At 34.3% G+C, this 13,087-nt stretch overlaps 1 protein-coding gene across 1 annotated transcript in view; it reads right to left on the reverse strand.

Moving 5' to 3' along the window:
- Positions 1 to 13,087, reverse strand: part of ca16b (carbonic anhydrase XVI b) — a 110,763-nt gene that overhangs the window by 38,461 nt on the left and 59,215 nt on the right. Inside the window, 5 exon segments of the mRNA XM_051112476.1 lie at positions 770 to 965; positions 2,655 to 2,812; positions 4,381 to 4,447; positions 7,906 to 8,001; positions 12,737 to 12,885. Of these exon segments, the coding sequence (XP_050968433.1) occupies positions 770 to 965; positions 2,655 to 2,812; positions 4,381 to 4,447; positions 7,906 to 8,001; positions 12,737 to 12,885 (666 nt within the window).

Below are 13,087 nucleotides of genomic sequence, written 5' to 3' on the forward strand. Positions count from 1 at the left end.
ATTTTAAACTACATTTATAAATTATATAACTTAATATCTAATAATCCTCACAACAAAACCATTTTGTGCTAATTCTTTTAAAAAAAGCAGACAAAAGTGTGCCCGACTCAAGGAAAACGCCATGGAAGAAAGCATTTGAAACAGATCAGAAAAAGAAACAGAAAAAAATAAATGCTGTACTATTGCAAAGGTTTTGCAATAGTACAAAAAACGCCAGAACTGCTGTTTGGCCACACAGTGTTCATTTGTACGAGTTTATTTTTAGAGGGAATATTAATGATGATTATTCCGCCTTTCGGCTGTGTTGCATCACTCCCGACTTCATCACAACCAATAGCAATCAATTCCCTCAGCCGGAGAGGAAAACAACGCTATCATTAACGCACACAGTACTGCGTCCCCCAGTTACAGGCTCGGCTCAGAGCGCTGTGCTGCTGTAGTCGCTGCATTAATAAATCCTATTTATTCAGTCTGTCTCAAGAGCAATGGATATCCCAAAAACAACCAGCTTTGCACTTTATGCATGAGACGGATGAGAAGAAATCCAAACAAGACATCTATGAAGTATAAAACTGAACTATAGATTTAGCCAAGAGAAATACCCACAGTTCCAGTGCTAAATGTACAGATGTTACATTCCTGAAACAGACATTGTTACTATTTCCTAATCACAGGATCCTTTTGAAGACTATGAAAGGCTATGATGTTTATGATGATCTATCTTACTCCTAGACTGGTCAGACCACTTTTGGGAAGAAAGCCATCGTACCTCGAGAAGTTTCTGAGTCTGCAGCACTGGCCATGTTGTCTGTCATAAGATCGGGCATCCAATCGTCTATCAGAGCCGATTTGAAGATCTTCCGGCTGTCGAGATCTTGAGTGGGCCGATGATTATTCCTCAGGTAATCCACGGACTTCACATGATCCTGCTGCTCTGTGGTGAAGATGGAGTAGAAGGCTTCCAGCTACACAGAAAGAGAGAGTTTGAGGCAGAAAGAACAACATTATCCATGAGTTTAATCTTGATTTTCTGTTTCATTTCACCATTTTTAGGGTGTCTTTGGAAGGGAATGTATGAATTTATTTTCAATTTATTTTGGCAAAAAGCGTGTAGAAAGGAGAGAAGTCCATGCTGGGTATGATTTAGTGGCTTTAACCTGTGCGATGCTGAATAAAGCAGGAAGAAAAAAGTAAAAGACTGGAATGGATAAGTTAATCCATGTTAGCTGTGTAAATATCCAGACTGAGATTTGGGAGTGAGGTTGATTTATTCAGAGTGACCATTCAGTCATACATCAACATAAAAGTGTGTAAATTATTAACCTAAATTTTTACAGTAATTTAAAGGAAGGTTGATAGAACGCTCTAGATGTGGTTAAAATGATTTTTTCAGTCATTTTATCATTCACCAACAAAAAAAAAAGAAAAAACTATTGCAAAATGTGAATAATAATGGTATTACTATTACAGATACATAAAAAAAATTAAATATCATGGAAAAGTTTGTTATTTTTTTTTCCAATTTAATTAAAAAAGCTAACTTTCCTATATTCTAGATTCATTGCACACAAACTGAAATATTTTTCTTTTTTTTTTTGTTTTGTTTTAATTCTGATGGCTACGACTTACAAAAATTAAAAAATAAAAAGGATTTAAAACAAAAATAGCTATATCAAAAGATCATTTTAACCTAAAAGTGGTTTAAAGGATATTTTCAGTTATTTATTTATTTTTTTTAAAAAAGCAAGAAAAAAAGATGAGAAAAAAGAAAATGTGAAAAATGTATATTTTTTTTTATTATATATATATATATAGTATATACTAGTATTATTTTTTGTGCTATTGGCACGGGTGACAAGAGTTGTGAAATTTCTGTGGTATCAAAAATTTTGATATCATAAAGACTTTATTTAAAACAAAAACAGCTATATTATGATATATATATATATCGTTGACCACGATATAATGACCACTATTATTAACAATAATAATTAATAATAATAATTATTATTACTATTATTATTACTATTATTTATCATTACTATTACCACTAATAATAATATATCAATATTATTTGTATTACGTGACAATATTACATAAGTAAATAAGAAAAATAATATAATATATTAAAAATAATATTAATATCACTATGTAAAAAATTTGTATACATATAGATATATATAATTATTTACAGAATATTATCATAACAATATATGTATTATTTAAAGTAACTTACATGTTATATATAATAAACAAACAAATAAACGCTAATACTAACATTGTGAATCCTCAGAATAGCTTTTGAAAAAAATCACTATTATCGGTCAAAATCAGCACCACTTCATTATATACAGTGTAATGATGCTATATGTCTACAACACACATATACATATACATACACATAGATGACCGCATGAGTTTGTTTAGTAAATCTAAAGTAAGTCTCATTTCCAGGAACATTTGAGCACACAGCAGATGAGTCACATTGCAAGTGTAATATTGTCTGTTTGTGTTTGTGTGCTTGCAGATGGTACGAATATGATACAGGAGAATGGACGCGAGCCAATTTCAAGCATAGTGCACACAGCTGGAGGTGATACATGATCATATGAATGTGAAGGCATGATTATATGTGTGTGTATGTGTGTGCCAACCTGGTGGTAGGACAGGTAAACAGGTCGACTGAAGATGATCCACTCCACGATTTTACTGCAAGGAGGTGTCGTGAGCGAGCCGGTGTAGCGGTAATAACTTCCCAAGGAGGATGGCAACAGATCCCTCAGTATGAACGAACCAAGGTTTGTTTCCTTCTCTGTTAAATAAAAGACAGCATAAACACACCAAGACTGTAAGAGATCTTATAAAGCCTGACTGAAGCACTATGAGGCAGCACATGTGGCGTGAACACAATTTTTGGTGATATTTTATAATCTTATTGTTAGTTCCTCTGGTATTTAGAAATAAAAGCATCTGCCCAGCTTTCACTTTATTTCCAAGACTGCAACTTGGTGGACCAAGTTTTTGAAAAAGATGGTTGAAAAGTCTGGTACCAGTAAGACAGTTTTGAAAGAAATTAATGGTTTTATGCTGCAAAAATGCATTGAATTGTTCAGAAGTGACAGTAAAAACCTTTATAACTTTACCAAAAAGTGACAGTAAATGCAGTAAATGCAGTAAAAGTGACAGTAAATGCAGTAAAAGTCCCTTTTAAATAAATGCAGTTCTTTTGAACTGGTTATTGATTAAAAAATCCTGAAAAAATTGCAATAATAAGTATCAATAATTTTAGTCATTTTTCAAAAACAATTTTTTTTTTTTTTTTTTTTTTTTTAATCTTACTGAACCCAAACCTTTGGACAATATAGTGTTTTCATAGAAGTTATTTTATTTAAAAAAGAAAACTTAAAATTGATGATATGAAGTCTGTGTTCTTGATTCCAAAAAAAAAAAAAACTTTTGAAAATTATGGTTCTTTTAGAAAAATGAAGAAAAAAAAATTCCCTTTCAAATAAATGCAGTTTTTTTAAACTGTTTATTCATTAAAAATCCAGATTTTGATTTTGCAATAATAAATAAAATACATATAATAGATATATAAATAAATAAAAATAGTTTACATTTTTTTTTTAAAAATTGTTAATCTTACTGACCCCAATTTTTTGAAGAATAGTGTTTTTCACAGAAGTTCTTTTATTTAAAAAAGAAAATTGAAAATTTTAATTTAGATTCTCATGATATGAAGTCTGTGTTCTTAATCCCAAAAAAGTACCTTTTGAAAATTATGCTTCTTTTAGAAAACTGAAAAAAAAATCCCTTTCAAATAAATGCAGCTCTTTTTAACTGTTTATTCTTTTTTTTTAAAATAATAAACAAAAAATTGCAATAATATTTCACAATATTATTGTTTTCGCAGTTATTTTAATATATTTTAAAAAATAAATAAATAAAAAATTTAAAATCTTACTGACTCCAAAAAAAGAATAGTGTTTGTTTTCACAAATTCTTTTATTTAAAAGAAAATTCTAAATTAAAATTGTGTATACATCCAGATGATATGAAGTCCATGTTCTTGATTCCAAAAAAAGAACCTAAAATATGGTTCTTTTAGAAAACGGTCTATTTTCTTCTAAGAATCTAAAAAAGTTTCACTTTTCCTCTATTAGAACCAGTATGTTGTTCTGAAGAAGCTGACCTTTTTATTCTCCAAAGAGCCATATAACCAACATAGGAACTGACTATACAGCAAAAATAGTTCTAGATAAAAAAAGAGCATTTTTTGTACTAAGGTGTGCTGTTTTTATTATTTATTACCTTTATTTGTTTTTATTTCATATTATTATAATTGTACTTTCTGAAAGCTGTTTAAATAGCAACATTTACCATGATGGACTACCCGTTTGAGACCCGTTATGATGGGCTCAGCTGCGATATTGTCTTTCTTCGCCACCTAGAAGAAAAAAAAACAGAAAAATGTGACATAAAGTCAGCAATTATTCAGTTTCTCTATGTACGTCTCTAAAGTAACACAAAAAAGATGAGCTGCATTTAAATCCTGCTATTATCGAACATAAGTTTTTCCATGTTCTCTGCTTACGCAACATTAAAAACTAGAGCACGCTGACATAAGCACCTTTTATTCAGGTTGATGGAGAAGCTCATTCAGGTCAGAGATGAAATATACTCACTTGTGCTCTCTGAGGATTCATTTGGTTGAACTAGGTGGCAATAAAAGAGCCCAGGGGAGCCACCAATACAGGAGCTCCACATCGATTAACTATATAAAACCCCCAGGAACGGACATGTCACACTCCACATGACACCATTCGTCTAAACACTAATAGCAGTAAGCCATAACGCTGTCACATGTGGGCGAAAGAGTTTAAGTCCGCCGACGTAGGTTATTCTTTCACCGTTTGACAATGGATAAACATAGGACGCACCTGCGTTCTACTTTCAGTGTGAAGAATAGGCCTGTCACATTAGTTAAGGTGTGTAAAAATCTACTGTATGTGAGTGTGCGAAGTATGTTGTGAATGAAGGGGAATGAATACGGTGCCGCTCTGCAAAAAAGCTTATGTTATTTCCACGGATCATCACGCTGACCTGTTAAGCCTGTTTTTCTCTATACATTCATATGACATCTCTGAATACTGAGGCTGTGCACCACAAATCTTCCTTTTTGGCTCGACTCATTAAGAAAACCGTGGAAAATGTGCCATTTTCACCCTCAATAAGAACATTTGTCACAGTTGGAAAGGAAGGAAAAGTAAAAATAAACAGGAGACAATGCTGGTAGGAGCATAATGGTATATATTTTTGCTTTATGTCCATTTGCCCTTCAAACAAAACAACTAACATTTGCAATTTTGAATTTCAAAATTTTGAATCTTGAAACATTTGTAGTAATGCAATTACAATGGAGGTCAATGAAGCAGGGCATTTCACAGCACTTTCTGCAAAAGCAGAAATATTAAGCATTTGCATTTTAGTGATAGTTCAGCCAAAAATGAAAATTCAGTCATTAATTACTCACCCTCATGTCGTTCCAAACCTGTAAGACCGTTTATCTTCAAAACACAAATTAAGATATTTCTGATGAAATCCGAGAGCTTTCTTACCCTGCATAGACAGCAACACAACTACCACGTTCAAGGCCCAGAAAGGAAGTAAGGACATTGTTAAAACAGTACATGTGACATTAGTGGTTCAACCTTAATTTTATAAGGCTACTGACATTTTTTGTGTGCAAAGAAAACAAAAATAACACCTTTATTCAACAATTTCTTCCATGCCAGTCTTTGACACTACTATGTTTCTGGTCCTTGAACATGTCAGTTACGTTGCTGTCCAAACTCTCTAATTTCATCAAAAATATCTTAATTTGTGTCCAAAGATGAATGAAGATTTTACAGGTTTAGGACAAGTAATTAAAGACGTGTCATTTTTGAGAGAACTATCCTAAGCAGTTATATGACTTTTTTCTACACTACCATTCAAATTGTTAGAAAATACATATTTTTAAAGAAATTAATACTTTTATTCACATTAAATTGTGGCAAAAAAAAATTGCTGTTTCATATAAATGCTGTTCATTTGAACTTAATTCATTAATGAATCCTGAAATGCATTACAGTTTCCACAAAAAATCCACAAAAGTCTGACAATTAGGGATGCACGATATTGGATTTTTGCAGATATTTTGAAACTCATTTTGGCAGACAGCCTATGCCAATTCCAATATATTTCCTTTTGTTTGGAAACAGCACCAAGTCTCTCCTAGGAGAAAATAACAAGCAAATTATTTTTAATTTTGGTTAGTTTTTAACAAGAACTTAGAATAAATAAAACGGTACTGAAGTTGTTTTAGAATGGCAGCTGAAGCTTTGAAAATAACTATGAATAAACTATATATCAATCTCTGCATTTTTTTTCAGAAAGATGCAGTGGTAACCATAACATTTTATTTTAAGACTGCATTTGTAGATGGTGTAAAGCAAAATAGAGCTCATAATTTGTTAAAAAAAAAAAAACCATATTACACATTAATGAATAAATCAGAATATATAAAATTATTTAATTTACAAGTGTCATATTTGTGTTTTTTTTTTTAATTCATGGTTCTTCTGGCCTTTAAATCAAAACATTTATATACATCAATTACTGCTTTATTTAATCCGAAAATGTTATTGTTGTCTAAATGTTATTTGTGTATTTTACTTTCATTTTAATAGAAGCAGGCCAACAGCGCTTCTACAGAATTAAAACTTCAGCAAGACATACAGGCATAATTTTTTCATATCGGGCCGATGCTGATATTTACATTTAAAAGCGATTCCGATATCAGTCCGATAATATCGTGCATCTCTACTGACAATAATAATAAATGTTTTAGAGCATCACATCAGCAAAACAGACTGATTTCTGAAGGTTGATATGAAAATTAAAGATGATGAAAATTCAGATTGGCCACTACAGGAATAAATAAAATTGTAAAACATATTAAAATAGAAAACAGTTGTAATAATATCTCACAGTAGTACTGTTTTACTGTATTTTTGATTGATTAAATGCAACCTTGGTAGGCAGAAGAGACTTCCAAAAACAAAAAATTTTACCAACCCCAAACTTTCTGAACAGTAAAATGTGTGTTGTATTAGCTGTAAAGTTGTCTAAATCATCCTTTCAGTGGTCAGACTACTTTTCTAGAGGATAAATGTCTGATTATGCAAGCCCAGATGGAAAATCAAACTAAAGTCTGTAGATTTTCCACAAAAATCTGCAGACTTTATTTAGATTTTCCATCTGGGCCTGCATAATCAGCCATTTATCCTCTAGAAAAGTATACTGCACTATTAGCGTTATATAAGAGTTTTATTAAAATCAGTTTTTCTTCAGAATACACAGCTAACCACATCTACCAGAAGAGGCCACGCTAACCAGCCAAATCTAGACTTCTGGGTTATGTCATGTCATCGCTTACATGTTCATAAATGAATAAAGATTGCATGAACCTTTGAACAGTCAAGGTTAGCAGGCTACTTCATCATGCTAGTCACTCACAAAGTCTTGCAGCTACACTTCTGAAGCAGTTTAGTTGTACTTCAACTTTTATCCTATTGCAATGCCTTGCCCCATGGACTCTCATTATTCTTTGAAACAGAAGCAAGAAGCAGGTTTATTCTATGATACTGTGAGAAGATGGCTAGAGGGCAGCAGAAGATGTCTGCGATTTCGCCTACCTGTTGCTAATGGTGAAAATAGACCCTGGGGCTACACAGACCCAAACCAAATCTATCTGATGTTTTTAGTCTCTTTCTCTCGGTCTCTGGTACCAAGAGCTGTAGAGCCCTATTTCACAGGCTGGTAAACATTGAAAAATCCCAAAAAATCAAAGAAGATCTTCACCTGAAAGAAGACAGCCATGGCGGCGATGTTTCGTCTCTCCTTTATCGCGGTGCTCAGACTGTCAAAATCATCTGAATTGTAGAAATAAATCTGCATCTATGAGGCAAAGAGATGAGAACATGGTTTTATAACCGCATTCTTATTTGACAGGGTATGAAACGGCTCACACTAATGTTCAGCTTTGACTTTCCTGTTTGGTAAACACAATGCATTGTGGTATCGAAATTGGTACAGTACGCTGTCAAATCCTCACGAATTGATATTCCTCTCATCATCTTCAGACGCAAAATAACGGCATATCTGTCATATCCTACTTCTCTCATCACTCCACATTTTGACATCTGAGACAACTAAGGATTATACGCTTTCTCTCTGAGGACGGATTTAGGAAGAAAGCGAACCTCAGAAGCAAATCCCCTCGGCGCGGCGCAATAAACAACGTGTCTTTGTTGCCTTAAACATTGTCTCTGAACAAACGCACAAAGTGCCATGTGTCAAATAAATGCTAAATCTACTATTACCGAAAAAACAGGGACGACCGTACAAAGAGAGAGAGAGGGAGAAAGGAAGGCGGGATGAATGGCATGTCAAAGCTCACAGCAGCTGAGCAATCGTGAAAGAGATCGTTGAAATGCAGGGAATAAGATTAAGCCTCGCTATGACAATCACGTTCCAATTGAGCTTATTCTCTGGCAGCCTTTCATGCGCCGACATTATTTGCCTGCCGATGTTGTTCTCTCTTCATTTTACATTGCAGACTTCACTTTAGCACATTTCCCTGGTCATTTAATGATGCATGCACGAAAAATAGCAAGCTCTCGTTTTGTTAGACCAGTGCTTCTCGACTGACGGGGCGGGAGTCTGTTTTGATAAGGCTGCCGACGGGAAAAGAGAAAACAATGCTAAATGCAAAGAATAAAATGCGGCTAACCATATAATCCTACACTTCAGGACAGGAAAATTTGTTTTAAAGAAAAAAAGCAGAGGCTTTGATTCCAAGCAAACTCAACCTTTTAGATGCTTCACAAGAAATTTGCTATGGTGAAATACGCATTGTAAAGTATATGACCCAAACTGCATTAAAAACAGGTGACAGGTTTAGTATTGGCCTGTAAAAGATGCTATAATGTTGTTATCTGGTTGCTAAGGTGTTATGGTTGGTTTTTTAGCACTTTCTATGTAGTTGCGTACTAACACTCTGGTCCCCAGATATGAATTTATAGTAGGTATATGGATTTGTTCACTCGTTTTAGCATCGTTTAAAAACCATGTATTACGAGCAAGGGGGTGAAAACTTTTGGAATTTGAAGATTAGGGTAAATTGACCTTATTTTGTATTTCGGGAAACATGTAACTATCTTCTGTAGCCTCTGCAGGGCCGTACTAAATGAAAAAATATGATATTTAGGCAAAATAAGACAAATTTACATTCTGTTCAAAAGTTTTCACCCCCGGCTCTTATTAAAAGTATTAAGAATCAAGTGTATGTAAACTTTTGAATGGAGTAATTTTGATAAATTAAACTATTATTTCTCTTGTGGACTTTTTTTTAATGTGAAATGTCTTATTCAGGTCAGGACTAAATAAACAATAACATGCATTTTGCATTATTTTGGTAAAATAATTTTTTTGCAGATTCTGAAAGGGGGATGTAAACTTTTGACCTCAACTGTATATTCCCACTATATCTTACTATATGAGCCACAAAAGCCTAATGTATCAAATGTGATGCAAAATCTATGTGCACATTTTTTTTTTTTATTTTAACTGCATTTTATCGAAAGTTACAATAAACTGTTGTCAAAAAATTTCACATCAGGCTTTATAGGGTTAACATCAAACAGTATGTGCCAAAGATTAATACTTTGGGTTGAGAGTTCATTTAAACACTAATGCTGATGCTTGCCTTGGCAAGCAACAGTAATAAAAGTGGCAAAAAAGGCAAAAAATAAAATTAACATTATTGCTGTTGTAGTTTAATTTACTGTGCCAGATTTGAGCCAGAGGTCAACAGAAGCCGTCGAGAGATAATTGGATGCATCTCTTCTCAGTCTCCAGCTTCAGTGCATTTGGGTTTTAAATCGCTAGATAATGCTTAGCGGCTATCCGGCGGTGTGCAGATACACATCAATTGTATTTCTGTGTAAAATGGGATTTATGGAGCGAAGTCGATTCGTCTAATGAGAAAGTGCTGCCAGAGAGGTGGAGCAAGCCCAGGTCGTCTGACCTCGGTGGCAGCTAATTTCGAACAAACTTAGACTGATGAATACAAATGATTTCGCTTTCCCATCCTCTAAATTGTTGTTGTGTAGACACTGTATTGGCAGAAAAGAAAAACCGCTAGATCATGGATAAATGCCAGTAGGGTTTGGCTCAAGAATTTAGGATTCATTTCTACTCTGAGCATATTCTGACCTTGTTCGAACACCGAAATGAAATGGAATTAAATAAAGTGCTATTTCTGTAAGGCAGACTTGTACGCCCTTGGCAAGGCAAAAGACATGTCAAAGGAACCCAGGGCATTTCAGGCAAAAACTAGGCAACGGAAAACTAACCTCCAAACAAAGTAATTAAGACCAGACAAAGTCAGAAGGGGTGGACAATGAATTAAAGCGCTAATAAAGAGAAGAAAGAACAAAGTTAAAGTCTTTAATGAAAACCAATCAGTCTCCTTCAGGCCTCTTTTAAATCACTGACTTTAATGGTGTCCATTTATTGTGTCTTCACAGGGGGAAATATATTACTCATTTATCAGTAAACCTCATTAGCCAATTAGCTTCCTCCAAGAGCCAATACAGAGTTTATGGTGACCGAAAGTAAAGCACAGCACAAACACGTTTAGTTAATGAATCAAAATGGGACAGAAACCATGTGCGCAAACAAAAAAAGGCCAGTATACACTCCCGACTTGTTCGAGTGTATAATGTGTGATTGCATAACAATATTTAACTTCAATGCAGTGGTGCGTCCATTCTGAATTCTCTGGCTTTTCTCAGAAATTTCAAAATGAAAAATGACTGTAGTGCACAGCGATTCATGCGCCCAACTTTATCTCAAACAGCTCTCAAACCTGAATGTGCATCCAGTATTTCAAGGAAGAATGGTGAAGGTTTACAATCGAAAGCTAAAATTAATCTTGTGAAAAAATAATATCTGCAAGGCAAAACAGACACTTTTTGAACTGTAAGGTTGTTAAAAACAAGTAAAAATAACCTGTAAGGCATAAAAAGGAATTACACTTAATTAAAGATTTAAGGCTTTTCATCATTGTTGACTGAGATGAGCACTGGAGCTCGGTATTGTTTTTCTCATTCTTTTCCACAAAATTTACAAAACACAGATTGAATGTCACTTTTTGTCAAAATTAGGTTTTTATTAAATTATTATTCTATAACATCTTGTCTATCATCTCTGAAAATATCTCTGCGAAATTTACTTGTTTAGTGCAGAGAAATGCAAACAGAAATGTGTATTTCTCTTATGTTAAGAACACGCTGCGGAGGTGCTTTCCCTTAACTCCACAAAAACAGTTAACCTATTAAAATAAACCACGTAACATATTTAGTAAAGGTGTATCAATTCACATTCTCCGCCAGTCCTGTGTAAACTACGGCAAGCAAAGTTATTTATTTAATATTGTGAGATGGCGGAGCGCAACAACGCCGGCTAAAGTACTGCAGCTGCTCACTTAACCAATATTACTCATCTCAATCTGCTCAATCTTGGTGATGTCAGTGCCCTAAACAATGTTATAACGGACTATTTCACATCTAGAGATGAAGGATCGGATGATGAAGTTACTAAAGAGGAGTGCGATGACAGTCTGTTTTATGCACAGTGTGCGAACAGTTGCGCTGCGCTCACTTTTACTACAAAGGTCGGCTGCATTATTCGTGCTATCTAAACATAAAATGGGTGATCAAAAGGTCGGAGACTATGCCCATTAAAAACACCATAGTCTGTTTGTGTAATGATGCAGTATAGCACTCCTAACTTGACTGACAGCTCTCGTTAAACCCGTAAAGTGAAAGTGAAAGCCGTCTCACTTTAAAGCCGTTTTTCTCAAAATCCCACTCCTGAAAATCATCACTATCGGCCAACCTAAGATAGTCATAACTTTGGTTACGTTCAAGCAAAACAGTTTTGGAAAGGGTTTGAACCCAGCTTTTATAAGGTATCAAAACCTAAAAAAATGTTGGGTTTTCCTAGACCGCATCACATATATAAAATAGCTATTACAGTAATTGAAACTGCTTATTTACACACCAAGATGAACCGGTGAAGAAGACCAGAACTCAAATAATTTTACAAAGATAACACCCTGAGGTGAAAAGGAAGCCAAATATCCTTGCTCTTCTGTGAAATGTAGCGGCCGCACCATCAAGTCAATAAAATGCATCGATCCCAGTTTCATTGAGAGGTTCTTCAATTAGTGCAGATTAGTATACCACTTTCAACCTACTCAAGTCAAGGTGGAATCCTTGAACTTTATTGAAGAAACTCATTTAGTAACGTTATCCTCCTCGTCTAAAATCCATTTCTAATGAGATTTTTTAAATGTGAAAGTAGGTGGTTTAATGACTGTTCACAAGGACTGTTGTGAACAGGATTTTGTAAAGAAATAATGGATTCCTTTAGGCCTTTTGGCACCAGACACAAACTTTTTCTTTTTCTATGAGATTTGACATTTTGATCAGGTCTCCAAAGCTGTACTAATGGCACCAACACACCGAAAGACTATTAATCTTGCATTTATAAAAGGAAGTGGAACTGATATTGTTGTTTTTCTATTGTAGTTGACGTACTTATGGACATATTGTGACACACTCACCTCTACTGGAAACTTCTTTCCATTGATGCTGTGCTCAGAGCCAGCTGACCCATTGGTGCTGCCCCAGTGAAACTCCACCTTCTCTGCTTTGAAACGTCCGGGTAGGCCGGCCCCTCTCACAAAGTAATCATTCTTCAGAGCAATAGACACTGGAGTGAAAAAAGAAGAGCAGATGAGAGAGTTAAATACTTTAAGAAATACATATACAGTTGAAGTCAAACGTTTACATACACGTTGCAGAATCTGCAAGATATAATTATTTTACCAAAATGCATGTTATTTTTTTATTTAGTACTGATCTGAATAAGATATTTCACATAAAAGACATTTACACGTAGCCCACAAGAAAAA

The sequence above is a fragment of the Labeo rohita genome, chromosome 6 (genome assembly GCF_022985175.1).
Source record: "Labeo rohita strain BAU-BD-2019 chromosome 6, IGBB_LRoh.1.0, whole genome shotgun sequence".
NCBI lineage: Eukaryota > Metazoa > Chordata > Actinopteri > Cypriniformes > Cyprinidae > Labeo > Labeo rohita.